Source organism: Agelaius phoeniceus, chromosome 9 (genome assembly GCF_051311805.1).
Source record: "Agelaius phoeniceus isolate bAgePho1 chromosome 9, bAgePho1.hap1, whole genome shotgun sequence".
In the NCBI taxonomy this organism is placed as follows: domain Eukaryota; kingdom Metazoa; phylum Chordata; class Aves; order Passeriformes; family Icteridae; genus Agelaius; species Agelaius phoeniceus.
Genome location: NC_135273.1, coordinates 2,546,883 through 2,571,325, shown reverse-complemented (window position 1 = coordinate 2,571,325; position 24,443 = coordinate 2,546,883). Strand labels below are relative to the sequence as shown.

At 43.1% G+C, this 24,443-nt stretch overlaps 1 protein-coding gene across 2 annotated transcripts in view; it reads left to right on the top strand.

Annotated features, from left to right (window-relative positions):
* DOCK1 (dedicator of cytokinesis 1) overlaps positions 1 to 24,443 on the top strand; it is a 277,666-nt gene that overhangs the window by 136,896 nt on the left and 116,327 nt on the right. For both annotated transcript variants that reach the window (XM_077182775.1, XM_054637087.2), the window contains exons 28-29: positions 17,830 to 17,931; positions 23,016 to 23,110. In XM_077182775.1, the coding sequence (XP_077038890.1) occupies positions 17,830 to 17,931; positions 23,016 to 23,110 (197 nt within the window). The remainder of the gene's footprint in view (positions 1 to 17,829; positions 17,932 to 23,015; positions 23,111 to 24,443) is intronic.

The window sequence follows — 24,443 nt, the reverse complement described above, 5'->3', positions numbered from 1 at the left end:
TGGATACAGACGTGGGTAAAATTACATGGTAGGGTGAGCACGTCTGAAATAACACAGGCTACTTCCTCAGAGCCAACAGATCAGTGGCAGGAGATGCTGCTGCTTTTTCACAAGCTGAAAATGTGAGTTTATCCAGCCCATGATTACTGGAAGGAAATACTATAACTTGATATCCTGAGTGACTTGAAAGGAGAATCTGTCTGACAGAAGCAGCAGTTAAACATCATTCTTGTCTTCTCCATAATGATATTTAGAAGCTGTTGTCTCAAGGCTGATTAGTCTTGCACAGCATTATGCATATGCCCCACTTATAAACTGTACAGCATCTTGTGGAGGTTTTTAGGGAATTAAAAAGTACTTTCTGATGTGGACCAGATTCATGTGTAACTGCTGACACCATTGGTGTATACAGAGATTTTTTAAATCAGGGTTTGTGAAAAATGAAGTGTTTTGTGATTATCATGCTTCATGTTACTGTAACAGCACATAGAAGTAAATACACTGGGAAATTGGAAATGCTTCATCACCCCATTTGTCAATATTTTAGCCTTTAAAAATGCTGAGCATGACTGTTGCATAATGAAATGTAGTCTTGAAGAGATGCTTGAGAGGGGAGATGGGTTGGGCTTCAACCTGAGAGGGTGCAAAGAGAAAAAAGACAACTAATTGTAGTTGTTTTCAGTTATAAATGTATTTTCCTCTCATGGAGTGTCCTACCTTCCCAGATTGGCTTTTTCTCCACTCAGGGAGGAGTGAGCCCTGCTTGGGGCTGCAGTGACACGTGCAGGTGCAAGTCCTGCCTTGGGATTCTGGGGGCAGTGGGAAAAGCAGGGCTTGGAGAGCAGTGGGATGGATTTTTAGTGGCATTCTCTATGGAGGAGTGCAGTGAGGGGCCCTTCTCCCTCACTGCTAATTGCATCATAAATTCAGGGAGGCACCTGTGTGTGTATTCAGAATTATTCAGCACACACACACAGCCTGGTGTTACAGACTTCAGGTTTTACCTGACTTTTTTTCTTGTATTCAGTTTCTGAGGACACATCTGGGTGACTGTGGGAGGGTCAGCCTGGCCTGTCCTCCCCACACTCAGGTTTTGGCTCAAGGACTGCCCCAGGAAATGCTGTGCCTGGGGGGATTTTTTTGCTGAGCAGCTGCTTTGGAGGATTATGCTCCTCTAGAACACGCAGGTCCGACAGTGGAACGCTAAAATGTAATTTTCTGGAACAGTCTGTGAAGTTCTTGTGGAGGAAAGCTTGGATGCAGCTCAGGGAAAAGCATGTGGCAGCCAGAGCTCAAGTTACCTGCCAGGTGTTTGGTGGCCACCAGTGTGGGGAAGGAGCATGATAAACCAGCACCAGAGGGATTTTCAGATTTATGTTAGGTAAATTATATTAGGAAGCATAATTTAAATCTCAACACTACATGCCTGAGCTGGGTTCCCAGGGATATGAATTCCATAGGACCAGGCTAATTTATGGCAGAACTTCCCACCTGTGTTGGAGATGAAAGAAGGGTGAAGTTCACTTGATTTGAAGCAGAGCTCTGGACAAAGTTGTGCCTTTTCTTTCTGTGGTCACTTGGGACCAATGCTGTCACTCAGTCTTTGCTAGAACCAAGTATTTTCACATTGCTGAACCTTCATTCCCATTAATTAGGTGATTATTTCCATGCCTTTAGATGATAACTGCCTGGCTTTCTGGGCTAAATTGGTAATTAATTTATTTATTTCCTCCAGCCTGCCATTGGAACAGAAATGGAGGGATGTTAAATATGCTCCTCTGCTCCAGCTGAGGTGAAGGCAAACTTGGCTGGAATTTCAAACAGGTCTCCCTGCAGTCCAATCCTGGGAGGTGCTCCTTGCTTTGGGGGAGGATATTTTCTGCTTGGCTGTGATGCAGAGGAAAAAGGTCTCTTGGAGTCATAGTTGGCAGAAATTTGGGAGATTTGCTGGGGTGTCTTGCTCCATAACAAGTCTTTTCCATGAGCTTGGAAAATTCATTTGAGCCTATGCTGATGTCAGTTCTTTATACATAAAGTGCTAATTCCACATCTCTTTACTTAAAGGAACGTTTTGAAGATAAAGTGGATTTAAGAATATGTGTCTAATACCCATAATACCTGTGCACAGCTGAAATATTAAACAGCTGATTGAGGGAACTGCTCTTTGTGGGTTTTCTGCTCGGAGAAGAAAAATGCTGAGTAACCTCATTAGCTCTGATGGTTATTTCTGTGCTTCGTTGGGATAAGCATGAGCAGGATTTAGTTCTCTCTCTCAATTTCCCATTGTACAGATCGTTGGAAGAAAAATACAACAGCAGGTCTCACCAGCTAAAGCTGAGATTCTGGGTTCCAGTGGAATGCTGTCTCATCAGGAGCCCAAGTTGCTGGAGATGTTTATCAAGAAAATCTGAATTTTCTTGGGATAGGAGTGGGAGTTTTCTCATATTTTCACTGTGTTTATAGTTCAGAAAAGTTTCTTTTCAGCACGTGGATGTTTCTGGGAAGGGAACTGAAGTGGTGATTGGGAAGCCTTGGTTGTTCTTCCAAGGGTGGGGATTCTGAGATGCTCTCCCATGGTGTGGAATCACTTCCCTGATAAAGATGTTCTCAGTAGATGCCAAATTCTGGTTCCATTTTCATGCAGCCTGTACAGTTGGGAAATAAATGAGGGTCTGGGAGAGCGTGATGTATGAGCCCCTAAATGGCTGCATTTTGTTCATATTTGAAAGGCAGTTCAGGCTGTCGTCATTACTGATGACTTGTGCTTTTAGAGCCCTTCTTTTTGCATTTCAGAAATCCTTTGTGCCCATCTGAATAATAAATCACCCTGTTTGATTTGCTCACTGAGAGCAAATGGGAAATTACATCCTTGTTAAGACGTCTTGAGGAACTGGAAATGTAGGAGAATGTTTTTAAAGGAACATTCTGCCAACTTCGTTAATATTTTGCTTTATCTCATTTATTTTATGACCTTCCAAAATTCCAGGGTTTTCTCTCTGACTGCTTTATGGCAAAGGGAAAAAAATCCTGCCTTGCTTAAAAATAAAAAGCAACAAATCTGGTTGTACTTTTGATTGCCTTTGGACAAATGGTTTCAGATTTAAGCACCTAATGAAATGTGGGATGAGCATGAATTCCATCTTCAAACTCAAGTTATGGGCAGAAAAAAGGCAAATCCAACAAATAATGGGGATACTTGCATCTGATTCCTATTTGCTCTTTGGGGGAATAATATATTATTTATACAACATTGATTTCATTAGATGGAGGATTTAATGCAACTTTTCTGTCAAAGTGGAGAACATTCGATGTTATAAAGTAATGTAAACTCCCAAAGCCTCAGGAAGGTTTTCTCATTTGAAATATTGAACTATTTAAAGTTTGAACACAGCATAAAAATACAGGCTTTTATGTGCTTTTGCATGTTGCCTTCAAGTTAGAAGCCCAGGGAGCAGCCTGCTCCTAATGCATAACAGAAAAATGCTTAACCAAAAAAAACCAAATTAAATTAAATTAAATGTGTTAAACAAATAAAAAATGAAAATCCTACAAAATTATGGAAGAGGGAAATAATGAACAGTGCAAATAGAATTAACCTCACCATTTCTATTGGTGCTCTAAACCAAAATTAAGTATTTTGGCCATAATGTTCAGAAATGAACTCTTTAGTGTAGTTTCTAAAATCCCCAAGCAGGTGCCAAAATAAAATTGCTCTTAATAACTTTGATACATGGCAGGGAAATATGATGGCAGTGAATAAAAAAGGGATATAAAGAGGCAGTTTGCAGCATCATGGGCACCTAAAATTTAGCCATATGCTCACAATTAAGAGCTTCTCCTCCCTTACTTATTTTTTTTCCTAAATAAAATGACCTAGAAACTTGCCTTGTGCAAACAAGAATATGCTAAATTCTTCATTGACTGTGCAAAGACCTAATTCTTTTATATATTAAAATGTCTGTGATTGAGTTTTACCTTTAGAAAGGAACAGAAGTTATTTTGAAAAGTCTGGAAATCCTAAAAGCCCAAGATATTTCAATAAGTTGTGTTCTGAAAAATATGGGAAACCTGATAATGACATTAAATGAGTTTACAGTTGACAGCAGAGGCCACATGAAGTCCTTCTTAATCCTTGGTCTGTGGCTCTTCAAAACACAGTGCAGGAAAAATGGCTCTGTCCTTTATGGCTTGGGGACACTGAATTAAAAACCATTCAAAGCAGCACCACATTTTGATTTTCTTCAATTTTTAAACAAGTTCAGGACTTTAAATATTAATACTTAGCAGTGGTTGAGTAGCATAATTAGCAGCTGCTTTATATCCAAGGGGTGTCCATCAGTATTACAGAAAGGCCCAACAACTGGAAGGGCTGCTGGGGAGGAAAAGGATGAAATCTCTGAAAACCCAGAAATAAAGTTATAATTTGATAATAATGTGGCACTCCCTCAATTTACTTTTAGGAATTCAAAGTAGTGCCCTAATAAATGGAGTGTACCCACATCTTCCCTTGCCAGCAGCCTTGTGCCCAAGCCTGGATGGGAATGTTGGTTGGATGAGAGGTTGGATGACAAGGTTGGATGACAAGGCTGCTCCTTGTCTCCAAGCTTTCCTTCTCCTGGCTTTGTGCATTCCCTTGTGGAGCTGCCTTTGCTGCCTGTCCCCATGGCTCAACTCCCGTCGCTCCCTGGGAGGGAAGAAGAAATGCCAGGATTAAAAGTCCCATCTCTTATTTGTTTGAAATTCATCTCCTGTTGGCTTCAGCTGCTGCCTCCTGGTTCTACCAGAGTGAAACTCGTGAGCAGCAGCTGTGCACTCCTTTCATCCCCACTGCTGTGGGTTTGGAAACCTCAGGAAAATGTGAATCCAATCCAGGCTGTGCCTTCTGAGGACAATCTGGGACTGTGGGACTCCTTCTCAGGAGGGACCTTCTCCATCCCTTGTCAGAGTGGTTTAGGTTGAGGGGACATCAAGGCTCATCCCCTTCCACCCTCTGCCATGGGCAGGGACCCTTCCATTATCCCAGGGTGCTCCAGCCTGGCCTTGGGCACTGCCAGGGATCCAGGGGCAGCCCCAGCTGCTCTGGGCACCTGTGCCAGGGCCTGCCACCCTCACAGGGAGGAATTCCTTCCCAAAATCCCATTTAACTCTGCCCTCTGCCAGTGGGAAGAAAAAAGTCTCTCTCCATCTTTCTTCCAAGCCCTGTTTAAATATTGAAGGCCACAAAGAGTTCTCCTTGGAGCCTTCTCTTCTCCAGGCTGTCACTTTGGTGGCCCTCCTTGTTTCTCCTGTCATTGACAATGTCCCTCTCAAGCTGTGGAGACTCCATTTATTTATGGAATTGTTTTAGTTCTCTGTGAGCTTTGATGGAAATCAAAGCTTTTATTGAAGCCTGGTAGGAAACATCACCAGGGCTTTACCTGAGCTCAGCTTGCCCTCAGTATGATGGGCTGGAAGGATGAGCTAACAGGCTTTGTTTGGAAGCATAATTCTGTTATTTCACATCAATTACCAGGTGACAGATAAGATCTGCAGCAATTGATTATCCAATGAGGGACTTGATGTCTTGTGGGAGAGCTCCTGGGGACTGAAGGTGGTGACAGAAGGACAGGTGTGGCATCATGGAAGCTGACACATCCTGTCACAGGTGTCTGTGGTGGCTGGGACAAGGGACACCAGATCTTGGGGGGAAGAAAGGACAAAGCCCTTGCTCTTCTCACTGTGAAATCCCATCATGGTTTGGGTTGGAGGAACCTTAAGGAGCATCAAGTCCCATCCCTTCCATGGGCAGGGCCACCTTCCATGATCCCAGGTAGCTCCAAAGCTCATCTAGCCTGGCCTAGATATTCCATAGGAGCTCATTTAACAGGCAGTTCATGATGTGGGGTTTTTCATAAAATTTTACTTGAACAGATTTGAACTTTAAAGTGTCTTTTTTTGTTTGTTTGGCCTTTTATTTTTAATGTATTTTTCTTAAATTTTAGGTGTTAGCAAAAGTTACAAGGATAAGATTCCTGCCTAGAAAAAAACCCAGTAACTGGAAAAAGCAGAATGCTTGTACATGTTAATTTTTTCATTTACTAAGGAAAAAAAGAGTTTTAATAATTCACAGGGATGCAATGAATATTAGCCTTTTATATATTCATATTTATCACTTGGCTTGAATTGTAAACATATTAATTCCTGCTAGCAGTTAATGACTTTGGGTAATGTTTGTGCTCTCTTTATGCAGAAATTGTCCATATACCTCACAGTTACTTATAGGGACAACCTAATCAGAGCTGTTTCCTTGGCTCTGAAAAACATTTTGTCTTGCATTAAGTAGCTTTGCTGAGGTATTTTAAAAGCATTTTAAAAATAATGCTTAAATTTACCTCCTCAACAGATGATGAGTATTTTTCAGCCATATCAAGAGAAGTTAAAAGTCCCATTTTTGCCAAATGTCAAGAGTGGGATGAGTGTTGTAGGTTCTGCCATAATTCAGGGTTGGTTGATTTTCTGCTGGGGTTTCAAATGTTATGCCCCCAAAAAATTTAGTTAGGATGGTTTTAAGTGCATGGAAATTACAAAAGTAAGAAAAAAATCTCATGTTTTGAGATTGAAAGATGGGCCCTGAGAATAATTGGGGGTTTTGGTATTTTTCTTTTTCCATTTTTTTGTATTTTTAGTATATCTAAGTAGTACTGTAACATTCAGAAATACAGAAATATTTGAATTCTATGATATTAACTGGGAGGGGCCTTAAAGAAAATTTAGTTCCAATCCCTATAATTCATTGAGGTTTTGCAGTAGCCTGTGCACTGATTGCAGATTTTTAATTTTTTTCTTAATATTTATGTTATATTTTGAATCCATCGTAAAGCAGATTTGCCTTTGCTGGTTTGATTTTACTTCCCCTTGGGACAGATTCCTGGATCTCCAGGACTGGGATGGGAAATCCTGGGTGAGTCTGGGCATGAAGCTGAATATCAGAGCCTGGAAAAGAGATTCTGCTTGGTCCTGTTGGTTCTGCCCAGATGGGAGGAAAAGTATGGAAAAAAAGGATGTGATGTGATCATGGGATATCCATGCATTTTCTTGGAATGGTGTAGGAAGGGTGAGCTGAGCTCTTGGAGCAAACCAGCCCCTTCCAGGAACATTCCCTGTCCTGCCCCTGCAGCCCAGGAGCTGATTTTCACTTTGGCATGTTTTAAACCAAAGATTTTAATCTTGGTTTGGATTTAATTGCTTTTTCCAAGGAGAGATTAGTTCTCATTTAAGTGTGGATGCGTAATTAAAAAACATCTCTCAACTTAAGTTGCTTTTGTTGCCCACATGCTGGGGCTGTAGGTAGGAGAAAGCAATTCCAGAGCTGAAGATCCATCTCTAATCCTGTTGTTAATGTGGGAGTGTTGTTGTTAGAATGTGATAAACGACTCCTTATTTGGGAGGGATTTACTTCTTTCCCTTCTGATTTCTGCCAGAACAAAGTTGGGGAGGAAAATAAAATTCAATTATAGGTCAGAATTTATTTTGGTGGTGGAAAACCAGCACTTCAAAATGTTTTGTTGTTGCTGGAATACATGGAGTGTGCTGGCTGTCATGAGGAAAATTGTCAAAACATGTTTTGCACCTTTGGTTTAGTGAGAAAATAAATAAGTTATTCTCCTAAAATATTCTAGGTGGGTTTTGGTTGACTTGCAAGAACAGCGAAACCTGAATTAGCTTCATCTGGAAGCAGCAGAGCTTCCTGAGCAAATATTCCATTCTTTCCTTCAGGAGGAGATCCCTGGAAGTGTCCAAGGCCAGGTTGGACAGGGTTTGGAGGGAGCTGGGACAGTGGAAAGTGTCCCTGCCCATGGCAGGGGTGGGATGGGGTGAGCACTTAGGTCCCCTTTGATGCCTTGTGAGGGCTGACCCAGAGCAGAGGCTGGGCAGAGCTCCAGAATAAAGCAGGGATTTATTCAAAGCATCTCCTCCATGGATCCACCTTGGGCAGCACCAGAGCCCAGCCAGGGCTGCACCCAAGATGAACCAAAATGGCCCCAAAATGCACGGCCGGGCACGGGCTCTGTCCCTGGGATCAGTTCTGCTCCATTTGCACCTTGCAGTTCATTGTCCCATTCCAGCTTTAGCCCCTGCAGTCCCACCCTGCTTGTTTTTCTCTCTCCAGCCCACGGGGTTTGTGCTCTGGGGCTGAGATTTGGATCATTTGTCCTTGGTGCCCAGCTGGAGCAGGAATTGTTTTGTGTCCCTGCTCTGTGCACAGAGCTCAGCATGCCCTGATGTGAGCCCAGACCCACACACTAAAGCAGCACAGAATGGGAAAAATAGAAAAGCTGAAACCTGAGGCATCACTTCCAACCCAAACCAGTCTGGGATTCTGTGATCTTGGCTTTTCCATGGAATGGAGAAGGGAATGAGATGTGTTTAACATACTCAGCTTTTTTCTTATCTTCCAAACATGATGTTGATTTAAAATCAATATAAAAGCAAAAATCTTGTGTGTGACAGGAAATTCCTGGGTCCACACGGTTCATTTACCTCAGGCAGTTTGTCCTTTACCTTGTTGATGGTCTCCTTTTGTCCTCTAGGGGTTGGATTTCTGCTGAGTTCAGGCAGGATCAGGATAAAGAGCCTTTTATCAGCAGCATCCTGTTGGAGCTTATTCTGCTGAACGTTTTGGTCATCGTCCCAAATCATAATAAAAGAGGGGTTTAATTAATTCACTTTTCCACAATAGAAAAGTTCATCTCCTTTTGCTTAGATTGCAGCTTAGAGATTGATTTCATGTTCTTTTCATGAGGCACCTTTGAAGCTCTTCTGGAGACTGCACATTGTTTAGCACTGAGTTGTCTGAGAGAATCCCCCAAAGTCTTCTGAGTTGCTGTGAGTTTAATAAGAAACAAAATTCAAATTTAATAATGTTAGGGAAGAATTGGGTCATTCTTGGAGACTCAGCCCACATATTCTTGTGTTCAGGTTCTGCAGATGCGGCCTTTACTGCTCCCTTTAATTAAATGCAAAGTATTAAACAGGTCTGTGTTCCTTGAGAGGGTGTAAAATGCAGATATGGCTGCTTCTCCAAACACCTGCAGACAGCTCCTGGAAAATATAGAAACCTGAGCTTATGAATCTCTGTTGGAAAAGGGAAATGCTGTGGAAATTTTCCTCTGCTCCTTGCAAACCTTGTACACATTTTATAAAATTGAACAACCTGCAGAAGTTACAGGTAAACTAAAATTGTGCAGAGACAACTTCTGCATGTGGGACAAGGATAAAACTCCTGTGCTCTGCTCTGGAGCCAGGCTGGGAGAATTGGGATTGTTCAACCTGGAGAGGCTCCAGGGAGAGCTCAGAGCCCCTGGCAGGGCCTGAAGGGGCTCCAGGAGAGCTGGAGAGGGACTGGGGACAGGGGATGGAGGGACAGGACACAGGGAATGGCTCCCAGTGCCAGAGGGCAGGGATGGATGGGAGATTGGGAATTGGGAATTCTTGGCTGTGAGGGTGGGGAAGGAGCTGGGATGGAATTGCCAGAGCAGCTGGGGCTGCCCCTGGATCTCTGGCAGTGCCCAAGGCCAGGCTGGACAGGGCTGGGAGCCCCCTGGGATAGTGAAGTGTCCCTGCCCATGGCTGGGGTGGAAGGAGTGATTTGGGAGGCAAATTCCAAGGGAAGAGCCAGGTAAGGTGAGGACATTCCTGTAGGCAGAGAAGAGCAATTTCACTCCTGTGAAATCCCCTGTTGGCTGCTATTGGGTATTAATCTGTTCAGCTCCTCTTATCTGTCAATATTGGAACAGAAATTCTCACTTGAAATGTGACCTGTCTGGAAATTGTATTTCTCTTATTTACTATTATTGATACATGCATTTGTGTAAATAGCATTAATTTGCTGCTGTAATATAAAATATCACAGAAAAATGAGCTGAAGTGAGAGAAGTCAGAACAAAGGACCAGCCTCTTCTCAGTCTTTGTGGATTTCATCACTTTTCCTGCTCTTTGGGGAGGAGGAAATGAGAACATTGCCTGTGCTGGGGATTTCATTTTGATATCATGTAAATGTGGAGAGAGCCCTGCCTTTATTTTCCCCACTGATGAGAGCCTGGCAGTAATTCCTGTCTGCAAGGACTGGGTCACCTTCAGAGAGCTGAGAACAGCACCACATCAGAGCCTGCATCCCATAAACCTTCCCATATCCTCTGTGTTCTGTCCCAAAACCTGGGAAGGGAACAGCCCCCGGGGTATGGTGTGATGGTTGATGTGCTGAGTGAACCAAAGGTAGGAATTAATTACAAAATGCAAAAGCTTCCCCAAAGAGACCTCCTCCTGCAAGGAGCTTTTTAATCCAGGGATCTGTGAACTGCGTGGTTTCATCAATTAAATTTGGATTGCACACATTCCTTATCTCTCATGCTCGCTGAGCCCCTCAATAAAGCAGTTGCTAAATAATTTACATTAAAACAGGAGGATGAGAAGCACCAAAAGTGGGATCATTTGTCTTCAAAATGGCTGTTGCTTTTAGGAGTGTATTCATCTGGCAGCATCACCTGTCTGGTGTGAAGATTATCATTTAAAAGATCATTTCTCTTCCTCTTGTTCCCATCGTTTGTCATAGTGGTACCTCAGTGCTGCAGAGACACCATCCCAAATATCTGTGGGCTAACCCAATTACTGCCACTTGTCTCCAATTATAATATCCTTTTTAAGTTTATCTTTTTTTAAATTCTTTTTCCTGGTCTGTATCAAAGTTTTTTACATGGCTTCCAACATTAATTGTGTTTGATAAATAAAATAGGGTTTCTCTTTGTAATAGGTTTGGTTTTATTGTTCCTACTCAATGATTTTTTGAAGGAAATATCTACAGGGGCATGGAGTGACAGGAAAGCAGGGAATGGCTTTAAAATGAAGGAGGGGAGATTTAGATTGGATATTAGGGAGAAATTCTTCCCTGTGAGGGTGGTGAGGCACTGGCACCAGGGTTATATTCCCATATTCAGTCCTGCATTTTTGCAAAATTACTTTAAAACATTTTTTATGGGTTTTCCTTTTTATTTTTTAGTGTTTGAGTACTGGCCATTCCCATAAATTCAGTTGTTTTCTGTATTTTATGACTGCATTTATAATTTTATTATGGGCATTAATAGATGTGTAAACCAAGATACCTGAAACAGATTTATTGAGGGCAGTTCTGTAGATTTTCAGTGAAATAATGTTTAGTGTAGCAGAGGGAGGAAAAAAAACCATGAGGAAAGGCAAATGCATTTAGAAAACCAGAAATAAATGTACTGACCTTGAGAACTCCTGAGCACTGTGGGTTCCATTGAAGGGCACTGTTCAATACTGACACTGCATGGAGCTTTTAAAAGAGAAACATTTTTTTTGTTAAAATGGACTTTTTTTTTTTGCAAAAGAGCCTTAGAAACATGATAAATGGTGTTGCTAAAACATCTCATTAATTTTTTTTTGCCTGCTTTTTACAGAAGTTGGTGCAAAGCACTTTTGAATCAGGGAACTTTTTTTGTCTCTTCCCACTGTGTTGCCATCAACTTCCTAACAAATAAACCTTGTGCAAAGTGAATTTCAGTGGAGCTGCTGCGATCTTAGAATCACAGAATCATGGAATGGTTTGGAAAAACCTCAAAGCCCATTGCATGGCATCCCATGGCATCCCATGGCATCCCATGGCATCCCATGGCATCCCATGGCATCCCATGGCATCCCATGGCATCCCATCCCATCCCATCCCATCCCATCCCACCCCATCCCATCCCACCCCATCCCACCCCATCCCATCCCATCCCATCCCATCCCATCCCATCCCATCCCATCCCATCCCATCCCATCCCATCCCATCCCATCCCATCCCATCCCATCCCATCCCACCTCCCACTGTCCCAGCTGCTCCCAGCCCCAGTGTCCAGCCTGGCCTTGGACAGTTCCAGGGATCCAGAGGCTTCTCTGGGAATTCCATCCCAGCCCCTGCCCACCCTGCCAGGGAACAATTCCCAATTCCCAGTCTCCCATCCATCCCTGCCCTCTGGCAGTGGGAGCCATTCCCTGTGTCAATATTCCCTCTCCATCTTTCTTGTCAGCTCCTTCAGATGCCAGGGCCACAGTCAGGGCTGGGTTCTGGTTGTGATCTCTGTGAAAACCCCTTTGCTTTCCTTTCCTTCCCAAAGGGCTTTCCCTGCATCCACTCCTGCAGGGACTCAGTGCTGGAAAAGTTTTCCTTTTAAAACAAGTTTTCTGTTGATTGAAATGGAATTGTCAAAGATCAAATCAGGATCTGTAAAGTACTTCTTGAGGTAAAACAAGGTTTGAAGACTAAACAAACTCATTTTCACCTCTAAACTCCCATGTCAGAGCTCTGCATTCTGCATGGACTTCCCTGGCTTGACCTAAAATCGGTTTTGCTGCTTGGGGAGGCTCTGAACTCCTTAAGTCACATCAGGTAAAGGAGGTTTCACATCTTTTCCAGGAGCTCTGGAAGCAAAGTTTGTCACTGAAAATACCTTACTGCATCTTGATTGGCAAAAAGATGCTTCAAATGAATGTTTGTGGCAGCAGGAGACTGCCCAGATATTTATCACTGCCACTGTTGCAGGTGTGAACTTCTGTTCCTGCAAGGAAAAAGGCTCACATGTTTTATTCTCTTGTTCAAGAGGCAGGGTTTGGCCTGAGGAAATGGAATATTCTGTGTGTTCAGTAAAAAATGTGATAAATGGGAATGTTTTGCACTTGTTTTTATCCTGCTGCTGTAGCCAGGAAATAATTTTGTCTCTGAAGGTGCTGCTGAATTTACTGTGGGTTTTCTATTATGAGAAAAGAAATGTTGGTTTTAATAGTGGGAGAAATACATGTATGAATTGTTATACATAGAGAGAAATTCCTTTGCCTTAGGGGGGATTCTGCTTTGTTTTGGGTCTTCCTCCTGCCCTTCCTGGTGTGATGCTCCTGGGAAAAGCTTCAGGAATCAAACTCCTTTCAGGATGCCCTGGAAGCTGAAACTTCCATCCATATCTTTATCTATTTTATCATATAAAATATTCTTGAAGAGAAGAAATGATGGAAAGTGCTCTGCCTTATTTGTGCTGGGTTTTGTAATACTGTTATACTATAAATTACATAACAAACTATTATTGAAGTGAGAAAACTTGTCTGCAGACAAATTGGATTTTACATTTTCACATTGGGGCAAAAAAATGAAATTTGGGACATTTTCAAGTTGGATTTTTATCTTGTGAGTCCGTAAGTGGTGACAATTTAATGAGTGGCTTCTAGAATTGATAACAATTGATTTTTAGTTCTTTATTTGTTGCTAATGTAGAGAGAATACAAGTTATAAGCAGAGAGAAAACTTCATTCTTTTTATCTTTGTGAGGGACTTAAATCCTTTCCAACAAATTCTGTGGAAATGTTCTGAAAGCCAAAATGTAGTGAATTAATTCAAGGGATTTTGTTTGAGATTTTTTTATTATACATTCATCCATTTATTTATTTAGCTGTGTAGTCTTTTAAGGCCACATAAGGAAAATTTAATGGAAAAAAATAAATGAAACTTAGACTTTTACATCTATTTCTGACCATGGTAACAGGGACATTTTAGTAAGACATCACTTAGCTGAGTGTAGGTTTGATTTCTCTAGATTTTCTCACTATACATCAAGAGCTTAATATTCAATTTAAATATTTCACTGGGAGAAAATGGACAAGCCTGTTTAAAACAGGATCTTTTATCCCTGAGGGAGACAGGTGTTGGCATATGTGGTTTCTCCTGCAGGGAATTCTCTTCTCATTCTGGAATTTCTCAGTGTTAATATATTACTTGTGGGGATTATTTAAAACTAAAATTTCCCTTCTTGTTCCTGTTCAAGAGCCATTTCAACATTGAGTGTTTTATTTTAAAGGCGATTTAGGAAAAGAAGTAATTTTTGAGCATTCCTGTGCCTCTTCAAGTTTTCCCTCAGAACTGAATTTTAGAGAAATCAGAAGTAATTTCACAGTTTGAAATAGCATATTCATTTTTTTAGATATAAAATGTGTTTCTAAATAATCATGAATTAAAAAAAAAAAAAAGAAAAAAAAAGAGATGCTTTGGTGTTGGGTTTAGGTTTGTTTTGTTTTAATGGAGCAGAATTTTCATTCATCCTGCTTGGGGGCTGGATGTGGCTTCCCTTTGGGCAGATATCCTGGAGCCTGTGACTTGGCTTTGGGAATACTTCAAGCATAGAAGAAAATCATGGAATCATCAAGGCTGGAAAACCTCTCTGAGATCAACCAACCTTGAGTCCAACCTTGCACCTAACCCTAACCTAACTTCACCCAGCACTGCCAAGGCCAGCACTGCCCCATGTCCCCAGGTGCCACCTCCACATGGATTTTAAATCCCTCCAGGGATGGGGACTCCAGCACTGCCCTGAGCAGCTGTGCCAGGCCTGGACAAACCTTTCCATGAGGAAATTGTTCCCAAATATCCACCCTGAGCCCAGCCTGAGGCCGTTTCCTCTGCTCCTGTCCCTGTGCCCTGGAGCAGAGCCCGACCCCCCCGGCTGTGCCCTCCTGGCAGGAGCTGTGCAGAGCCACAAGGGCCCCTGAGCCTCCTTTGCTCCAGGCTCAGCCCCTTCCCAGTTCCCTCAGGGATTCTGCAGCCCCTGCCCAGCTCCCTCAGGGATTCTGCAGCCCCTGCCCAGCTCCCTCAGGGATTCTGCAGCCCCTGCCCAGCTCCCTCAGGGATTCTGCAGCCCCTTCCCGGCTCCTCAGGGATTCTGCAGCCCCTTCCCGGCTCCTCAGGGATTCTGCAGCCCCTGCCCAGCTCCCTCAGGGATTCTCCAGCCCCTGCCCGGCTCCCTCAGGGATTCTGCAGCCCCTGCCCAGCTCCCTCAGGGATTCTGCAGCCCCTGCCCGGCTCCCTCAGGGATTCTGCAGCCCCTGCCCAGCTCCCTCAGGGATTCTCCAGGCCCTTCCCGGCTCCCTCAGGGATTCTCCAGCCCCTGCCCAGCTCCCTCAGGGATTCTCCAGCCCCTTCCCAGCTCCTTCAGGGATTCTCCTGTCCCTTCTCAGCTCTGTTTCCTTCCCTGGACACCCTCCAGCCCCTCCATGTTCCTCTTGTCCTGCAGGATCCAAACTGTCCCCAGGGTTGGAGGTCCCTCAGCAGTGCTGGCACAGGGGACACTGTTATACACAGAGAGAAATTTCTGTGCCTTAGGGGAGGATTCTGCTTTGTTTTGAGTCTTTCTCCTGCCCTTCCTGGTGTGATGCTCCTGGGGAAAGCTTCAGGAATCAGGGACAGGGGACAGTTCCTGCTGCCTGTGGTCACACAAATCCTGCTCCAATCCAGGTGCCAGCGGCCTCGGGCACAACTGGGCACATCTGGACTCATTCCAACCCCTCAGCACCCCCAGGGCCTTTCCCACCAGGCACTTCCCAACCCTGCTGGCCCAGGGGGACCCTCAGTGGCCCTGGTTTGGGAAGAAACAATCCAGGAGAGGCAGGAATTGCAGAAATCTGCTTGCAAAATGCTTCTCTAGTGGATATTCTTTAATGATCTTCCTCTCTGTGTGACCAGCTCATTTCTGAGCTTTGCAACAGGGAGAGAGTTCCAGGGTAAAGCCTGCCACTATTTCAGTGAATAAATAGCTGAGAAATGCCCAGCACAATGGAAACCCCTTGCAGGACTGCCTGGGTAAACACAGCTTTGCAATTATTCCTATGGCTCAAATTGAAATTGATTTTTTAGAGAATTAGGTACCTTTTTTCTATATATTGCTTCCAGTGCTGGTCTGTAGATGATGACCATGATCTCCAAATACAACTAAAGATTAAAAATCAACTTAAGATTAAAATCTAATCATGTTGTTAGCTATTGCTAACTAGTTAGAGCATATTAAAAACACCTAGAGTACAAATATTACCTCTAAATAATTACAAACCTTTATTAGCATTGTAATTAAGAGTGTGCTGGCTGCAAGTGATACCTCACAAAGGAAATGATGACTGGTACTTTCCTCCTAATATTAAATAGATTTTCCTTTCAGCAGGGCCTTGAACAGTGGTTTGCAGGTGGGGATCAGTGGATCAGTGTTGGAGCAGGGATGTGTGTGTGTGATGCAATGCTGGCTTCCAGGAACAATTCTGTATCAAGGGAAGGGTTTTTATCACCAAGATAAACACCAAGATGAGCATGAATCATTATTTTTATGCAGGGAAACAGGAAGAAGTGTTGATAACTGCTTAAAGACCATCACCCAGTCTGCTCAGTAACACTTTGGGGGCTCAGCCTGAGCTGAAACTATAAAATTGAACAAGTTTCTGTCATTCTAACTAAAACTTACAGCACTACAGAATCCCCTCCTGTTTGTGTTCCATTTCTATTTGCTTCTTATATTTATTTTTAACTCCAGCAGCCATTCCAGGTTTTTAAGCAACTCTCCTATTGGCTCCTATCAAACCCAGTGTTTGCTGTGCCAGGAGCTCGTTAGGCACTGATTTGACAATTAATGTTTGGGTTTCTGAGATGGTCCTGTCTTATTTCCATTTCATAGTAGGAAGCATTGTCTTTGTAGAGCCCCAGATTCTGTTCTTGTTAGAAAGTTCTTTTGATGTCCCAGAACAGCAGCTCAGGTGGACTTCCCTTCCATATTCATGGAGTTTGCAGGTGCCACAGAGCTCCCATCAAGTACCTTGGCATCCTCTGGAAAATCCAATATTCCCACATGGAAAAAATCAGTCCTGTAGGGGTTTAGATCTCAGCTCCATTGCAGGAGAAAAGCAAATTCCAGGAGTGCTGATAGGTGGAATTCAAGGTTAACCTGTAAATTCTGTAAATAAGAGGGCTCAGAGCACATGCAGGTGACCTGGTGTCATTTCAGGTTTAATCTCAATTACTTGGATTGATGTGGAAATAAAGAATTTAAATTGAAATTAATGCTGAACTTAAAGGTAACAATAAAGGCTCTGTGCCTTTATGAAGAGAAAATTCCTGAGTGTTCTTCTGGGCTGTGGCATGGAATAACCTGGAAAACAGCACAGAAAGGGGGATTTGCAATTCTATCAAACCACAGAAAGAATCACTTATTTTCTAAGTCATTCTGATGGGGTTTTTACCATCTTTTAATGTTTTTCCTCCTGCATTAAAGACCAGAAAAGATGTGGACATCATTAGCAGGCTTTCAGCAGATAGGCAGAGGGGGATTGCACAAGAAGCTCCCATTTATGGGATTTTACTACATCTAGGAGCCTTGGGAATGGATTGGATTGCTACTACAGCACTTTCACCCACCTCAAGGAAAAACTAAACTTTCTTTTAGTCATTTTTTACTCTTTCTGTGTTTTTAGAGAGATCTGGATGGTGCTGCTCTTCTGGTTTGATGGAATTCACTGGATTTTGGTGGTGTTTTTTTAAGCATCGCTGTATCTGAAAATACCACACAGTGAAATGAAAACTTGGGGTTGCTTTAGCTCAATGCTCACTATGATAATTTTGAAAAGATTTCTTCCTTGAGCAGAATATTGACTTTCCAAATGCAAATGCTGATATTGTGTGATATTTTTAGGAGTGCTGTTTATTACCTTGCAGACACTTTAATGTCTGAGCAATTTTTAGATGAAGAATATGTCGCAAAAGCTTCGGTGATAAACCCATGAAATTGGAAACTGGAAACTTTTTGAGATGGGGTTTTTGTTTTTTTTTTTTTTTGTTTCCTTGACAGAATTTTGCATATCCATTAATGAATTTTAATGATAGAATTATCTCCACTGCATTCTGTGGTTCTCTCTAGCAATTTTATGTTTTGCTAGCCAGTATTATGTTGCATTATCCTAAATAATGGATTCCTTTCCTTCGCTTTTTGCCAGGGGAGTTTTGTGGCCTGCATGACAGCCATCCTGAGGCAAATGGAGGATTACCACTATGCTCATTTAATCAAGACTTTTGGCAAGATGAGGTCAGATGTTGTGGTGAGTTTCATTTGTTTTATCTCTTCATAAGATGGCTCAGCTTGTTTTGGGGTTTTTTTTCCTGTTACTGGTCATTAAATGCACTTGTGAGATGTGAACAAAATGTGTTTGGCATTACAGATTTAATAGAAAATAATTATTTAGGCATTGTGACATGCACAGGAGTACAGCTGGAGCTGTTCAGTATTTTAAAACATGAGACAGTGGATTGGAGGCAATTAAAAGAAAGCAGTAAAAATAGTAGTGATGAGACATTACTAAAATCTGGTAAGGAAAGAAGAAAAAGAATATAAAAAAGGCTTTCTTAGGAAAGGAACTTTCAGTGTTAAATCTTCCAGATGTCCTGATTTTGTTTCTTGAAGGAGCTTTTACTTAGAGATCTGCTCACTTTCCCTTTTCCTTTTTATGCAAAACACTTTAACCTTAAAGATGCCCTTAGTTGTTAAATAAGCAATAATAATTGAAATTTGTCTTCTCAGAGTCATTGGGTAGCCTGGCTAAGGCAACAACCCAAGTTAATTAAAGCACAATAGAAGGGAGTTTATAGCTGAGGAGATAACTCTGTAATAACCTGAAAGTGCCACTGCCATATGGCCAGGCAGGCTGGCAGGGGACACCCACCTCCCTGGCTGAGCTCCAGCAGGCAGTGACCACCCATCCCCTCTGCCACCCTGGGGTGCCCCAGGCAGCTCCCAGCTGCGCTTGGATCCTTCCTCAGCTTCTCTTCTTCCTCCAGCCCCACCAGAACAGTGCCAGGACCTTTCCTTTGTGTAATTTTCATGTTTGGACTTCCCAGTTTGTCCTGAGTTTCTGTTCTTCTTTCTGCCTGTGTTGGGCAAGGTTTGAGCTCTTTGCCCTGTTCCAGTTTTCAGCCTCTTTTTGCACCTGCTCTGGCATCTCTAAAGCTCAGAGCTGCTGTTTTTAAAGGGGAAAGGCAAAGTCCAACTGCAATTGCTGGAAATAGGATCACTGCATGGGAAGGGCTCCTTTGGGATCTTGGAGCATTTACATGGACGGGCACTGACAGCAGAGCATTCCCAAACTAAATGCAGATAAAGGGCTGAAAAGAGTGGATATAACAGAGGGAAGAGAGAAAAGCAAGTCAGGATCTTTCTTTTGTATAATTTTAATGTTTGGATTTCCCAGTTTGTCTTGAATTCGTGTAATTCTTCTTTCTGCCTGTGTTGGGCAAGGTTTGAGCTCTTTGCCCTGTTCCACTTCTCAGCCACTTTTTGCACCTGCATCTCTAAAGCTCAGAGCTGATTTTAAATAATATTCATTAAGGTGTGGAGGTTTATTGGCAGAACATTGTTAACCCTGTGAGTAAAGGAAACTACGGGGAATAAACTAAATTTTCTTTCTCTTTGTTTTTCTATGATTTTTCCACTTCTTCAACCCAGCAATTTTTTGTGCCACTCTCATTTGACTCAGCCAGTAGAACTGAAATCCAGGAGTCTTAGCTTTTAAACCCAGAGCTGGAGGTGACAACTGCACCTCCCGTTGCAGAGGATTCGGTTTAATCACAAATCACAAAGTGATTTAGAACTGGGACTAAATTCAGCCAGGCAGAAATGAAAAGCTTTTTCTTAAAAAAAAAAAAAAAAAGGCAAGAAAAAGGGAAAACTTAAGCTGTGGTTTCTTTTTCACCACTGGAGACCCTTAAATCTTCCTTCAGCCTCTGCTCTTGCTCAAGCAGGAGTTGGAAGCTCAGGGCTGGAAGTGCTGGAGGAAACTTTATGGTCTGTGTTATGTAGGTGGCAGGTTTAGATTATTATAATGGTCATATTTGGCCTCAAAAGTCTTCAAAAAGATGAGGTGGAGTGCAATAAAACCAGTCCTTTACCTCTCTGCAGAATAGAGAGTTTAGATTTATTAAGGAATGTCTGTTCAAAGAGGAATTTCTTGCTTTAAGATCCCTCCCAGTCCAGACTCTGCTGTGATTCTGTAAAATCAAAATCTGTGATTCTGCTGTCATCCTGAGATGAAATATTATCTGAGCTCAGGGAGGTTATTTCTGGGACTAACTGATTTTTTTTCCTCTTTTTACTTGGTAAAAAATATTTTTATTTGAGACACATGTGGTTTAGTTGACAAAAAATGCCTGTTAATGTTCTGCCATGTGGAGAATCTCAGGCTGAGCCCAGGCTGTTTCCTTTCCATCAGTGGATGGGAATTTTTTAGGGGTCTTACCTGCTGTGAATTCTATTTCCTATTAAACAGGATTTGTAGTTGGAGAGAGAGCAGGAGTTGTAACCCTTCCTCCTTTAGTACAGGTTTTTATGTTCAGAAATATTTGTCCTGCTTCCAGTTATTCTGAAAATAAGTAGATTTTTCTTGTCCTGGTGGTTTCCCTCTCTTCCCAGCCCCTCAAAAACCCTGAGTTTTCCTCATAAAATGAGGTTAATTCATCCAAACCATTTTCTTTTCTATGAGAATCATAAAATGGGAAAAAGAGCAATATTATGAATACATAAACCCCAGGTGAGCATCAGGAGCCTTTTATTTGATCAATAATTAGCTCAGTTGTTACAGAGCATTATTTAAAGTAGCTGGGTGAGCGTGGGGTTATTAAAATGTAAATATCAGGGGATGGAAATGCAGAGCTGAATCAGCAAAGTAGGTCAGAACCCCCAGGCTCAGGAAGGAACCAAATTATCATCAATGGAATTCTGTCACCAAAACACAGAAAAAACCAGCAGAAAATCTGCAGGTTGAGCTCTTAAATGAAGGCAGATTCTCCTGAGCTGGAGGAGAGCCTGTGGGATGGGTGAGTGGTGGCAGTGCTGACATCTGAACCAGGAGCAGCTCCAGACTTGCTGTCCATCCATGTCAGAGCAGCAGGATCTGCTTCACTGGGCATGGGCAGAGGTTGGATTTGGTGGTCCTGGGGCTCTTTTCCCACTTCAGAATTCTGGGATTCTGTGATCCTTGCTGATGTTGTGTGGTGAAATGACAGAGGAGCTCGTTCACCAGGAGCATTCTGCAGATGGTGGAACCCAGTACCCTGGAAGTTCCCAGAATCCCAGAATAGCTGGGGTTGGAAGGGACCTCAGGAAATCACCCAGTCCAACCCCTGCCAGGGCAGGGCCCAAGTGGGTGTGGGATGACTCCAGAGAGGGGAAATTTCACATTGCTTTGTGAAAGAACAAACATGGAGAGACAATATTCACCAGGGCCTGGAGGGACAGGACACAGGGGATGGCTTCCCACTGCCAGAGGGCAGGGATGGATGGGAGATTGGGAATTGGGAATTGTGCCCTGGCAGGGTGGGCAGGCCCTGGCACAGGTGCCCAGAGCAGCTGTCAGCTGGTCAAAATCAGCTGAGTTGATTTAAATCATACAAACCCATGTGGGCTCATTTTCCCTGGATCCAGGAGGGATGTTTGCACAAAGTGCTTTTGCAGCAAGATTTGGGAAGTGAGAACCTCCAGCAGAAAAATGGGGATCAAGAAGGACCAGCCTGGAGAGGAGCAGCTCCAGGGAGAGCTCAGAGCCCCTGGCAGGGCCTGAGGGGGCTCCAGGAGAGCTGCAGAGGGACTGGGGACAAGGATGGAGGGACAGGACCCAGGGAATGGCTGCCAGTGCCAGAGGGCAGGGATGGATGGGAGATTGGGAATTGGGAATTCTTGGCTGTGAGGGTGGGGAGGGGCTGGGATGGAATTGCCAGAGCAGCTGGGGCTGCCCCTGGATCCCTGACAGTGCCCAAGGCCAGGCTGGACACTGGGAGCACCTGGGACAGTGGGAGGTGTGGAATGAGATGGGATTTAAGGCCCATCCCCACCCAAACCAGTCTGGGATTCTGGGGTTCTTGATCTCCAAGCCGTGTCCTCAGGGTCCCTGCAGCTCCCTGCATCCACTGATGGGGAATTTCTGAGCCAGGAAAACATTTGAACAGAGCAGTGGATTAACAGATAAATCTGCTGAAGATCCTGGCTCTCAGAGCTGAAGAAAGACTGATGAGAGCAAGGACTTCAGATTGGTTTCTCACTGAAAAGGTTACACAGAAACCAGTCTTAGTTAAAAGTCCAGTCGATGGAACATATTGGGGATTTTTTTTTGTAAGCATTTGACATTTTAAAGATAGACCAGATAAATACCATTGCTGAGAAACTGTATCAAAGGGAAGATATTCTAACCTTGGAATGAAAGTTCATTTTTATCTCTGTGTGAAGTGGATCAAGGACTTTCTGCATGAAGTTCTCTTTTCCCCTTTATCTTTCTCACAGCATTTGATATTACTGAAATTGTTAGATAGCAATTACAGATTCCCAAATAGTAGGAGATGATTTACATTGTAAAGTACACAAAGTTTCTGGTCCAAAGAACTGTGTGTTTATAGCTGTGTGGAAATAAATTGGTTTATGCTGTTAAATTAACTTGTTCTTGGGCAGCTTTTCACTTACAGAAGCAATTCCTGCTGCTCCCTTTAGGGAGGATCCCTCCCAATTTTGGGATGTCCAAACCACTTTTGTCCTCTGGCCCAGGTGGAGGTGATGATTTGAGCTGGAAGATGTTTTTATTTTAATACATAAATAATCTCAATTTCTGGACAATATCCATGAAGGGAGGGATTATTCATCACCTGACTTCAGGGAGTATTTTAGTGCAATCCTAAGAGTTAAATAAATATTTAGCTTGGTTTTTTCCCTCTTTCCATGAACCAGTGTGCCTTTATCAACTTCCCAAGAGCGTGTCATGACAGGTGGGTCACAATACACAAAGGAACCAGGAGGTTTTGTCCATAGCATGGAAAAAAAATGATGGTTTTTCCAGTAAAAACTCCTTTTGGATAATTGGTGAGCCAGTGCTTGACCTTGATGAATTCCATGATTGATCCCCTTGATGAATCCCATTGCTTAAATGTGGGATTACTGTTTTTATAATTTCTGAAATAGAATTATTGTAGGATTTATGGGCATCATGTATAAATGTGCTGGAGTAGGATTCAGGTGTGCTTTTTATGAAAAACAGCTTTTTGAGGAAGCAGAGCACAAAGACCCCTTTGGAGTGCAGTCATCAATATCTGCCACCACCCCTTGGAGTTCCTTGGTCCCATTTTCTCCAAATATTATCTCTTCTTTTAGGATTTCCTGATGGAGACATTCATCATGTTCAAGAACCTGATTGGGAAGAACGTCTACCCCTTCGACTGGGTGATCATGAACATGATGCAGAACAAGTGAGTACAGAGGGAGAGGCTCCAGAGCTGAGTGCAGAGGGAGAAGCTCCAGAGCTGAGTGCAGAGGGAGAAGCTCCAGAGCTGAGTGCAGAGGGAGAGGCTCCAGAGCTGAGTGCAGAGGGAGAAGCTCCAGAGCTCTCCTGAGTGCAGAGGGAGAAGCTCCTGAGCTCTTCTGAGTGCAGAGGGAGAAGCTCCAGAGCTGAGTGCAGAGGGAGAAACTCCAGAGCTCTCCTGAGTGCAGAGGGAGAAGCTCCAGAGCTGAGTGCAGAGGGAGAAGCTCCAGAGCTCTCCTGAGTGCAGAGGGAGAAGCTCCAGAGCTCTCCTGAGTGCAGAGGGAGAAGCTCCTGAGATTTCCTGAGTACAGAGGGAGAAGCTCCAGAGCTGAGTGCAGAGGGAGAAGCTCCAGAGCTCTCCTGAGTACAGAGGGAGAAGCTCCTGAGATTTCCTGAGTACAGAGGGAGAAGCTCCAGAGCTGAGTGCAGAGGGAGAAGCTCCTGAGCTCTCCTGAGTACAGAGGGAGAAGCTCCTGAGCTCTCCACAACTCCTGGGTTGCCTGGAAACAGCATCTGCAGCCAGCCTGCCCTGCCTTCTCCTCCTCCTCTGGTGCAAAGAATTATTGAACCATTGGCTCTGGAGGAGTGTTCTAGTGACCTGGTTTAGGGCTCTTGGAGGCCACCTAGAATTTAGGGTGGTGTCAGTTTTAGAACCTGGATTTTGGAGCTGACTCCAGGTGCAGTAAAATTCTATCCAAGTCTTAAAGTAATTCAGTTTATTCCTTGGAAGGTGAATTACATGTTTTTCTGTCCATATCTTAAAGTAATTCATTTTATTCTTTGGAGGATGAGTTGCATGTTTTGCATATGACCTCACATTAGATGGTACTGTATGGAGTTGTATGTCCAGGAATGTCTTCATTGGTGTTACAAGAAGAATTAAGGAAGCTTTTAAATCCAAATTCCATCACCCCAGTAATGTGGAAAGAGGCTGAAAATGTTCCTAATGCTCATTTTTTTCCCCAATAATTGCAGTTCTGTCATTATTTAGCATTCCTTTGTGCAGTGTTTTATGCTGGTGACATTTTATTAAGTGAGTCAAATGCTTTTATGTGTACTGAGATGAAAGTATAAGGGAAAAACATTATATTTACCAGTTGCCTGGAGAAATCTCTTCTGCATTTACTGGAAGCTACCATGGCTGTAAAGTTGTCAGTGTTTCCCTATATAAAATCCTGAACCACAGCTCCTGCTCTCCTTATAAAAATGCACCATAACTTTAATCTTGGCTTCTGTAGTTCCCTTAACTCCCTAATAAAATCTGTTCTGGATAAATAGGA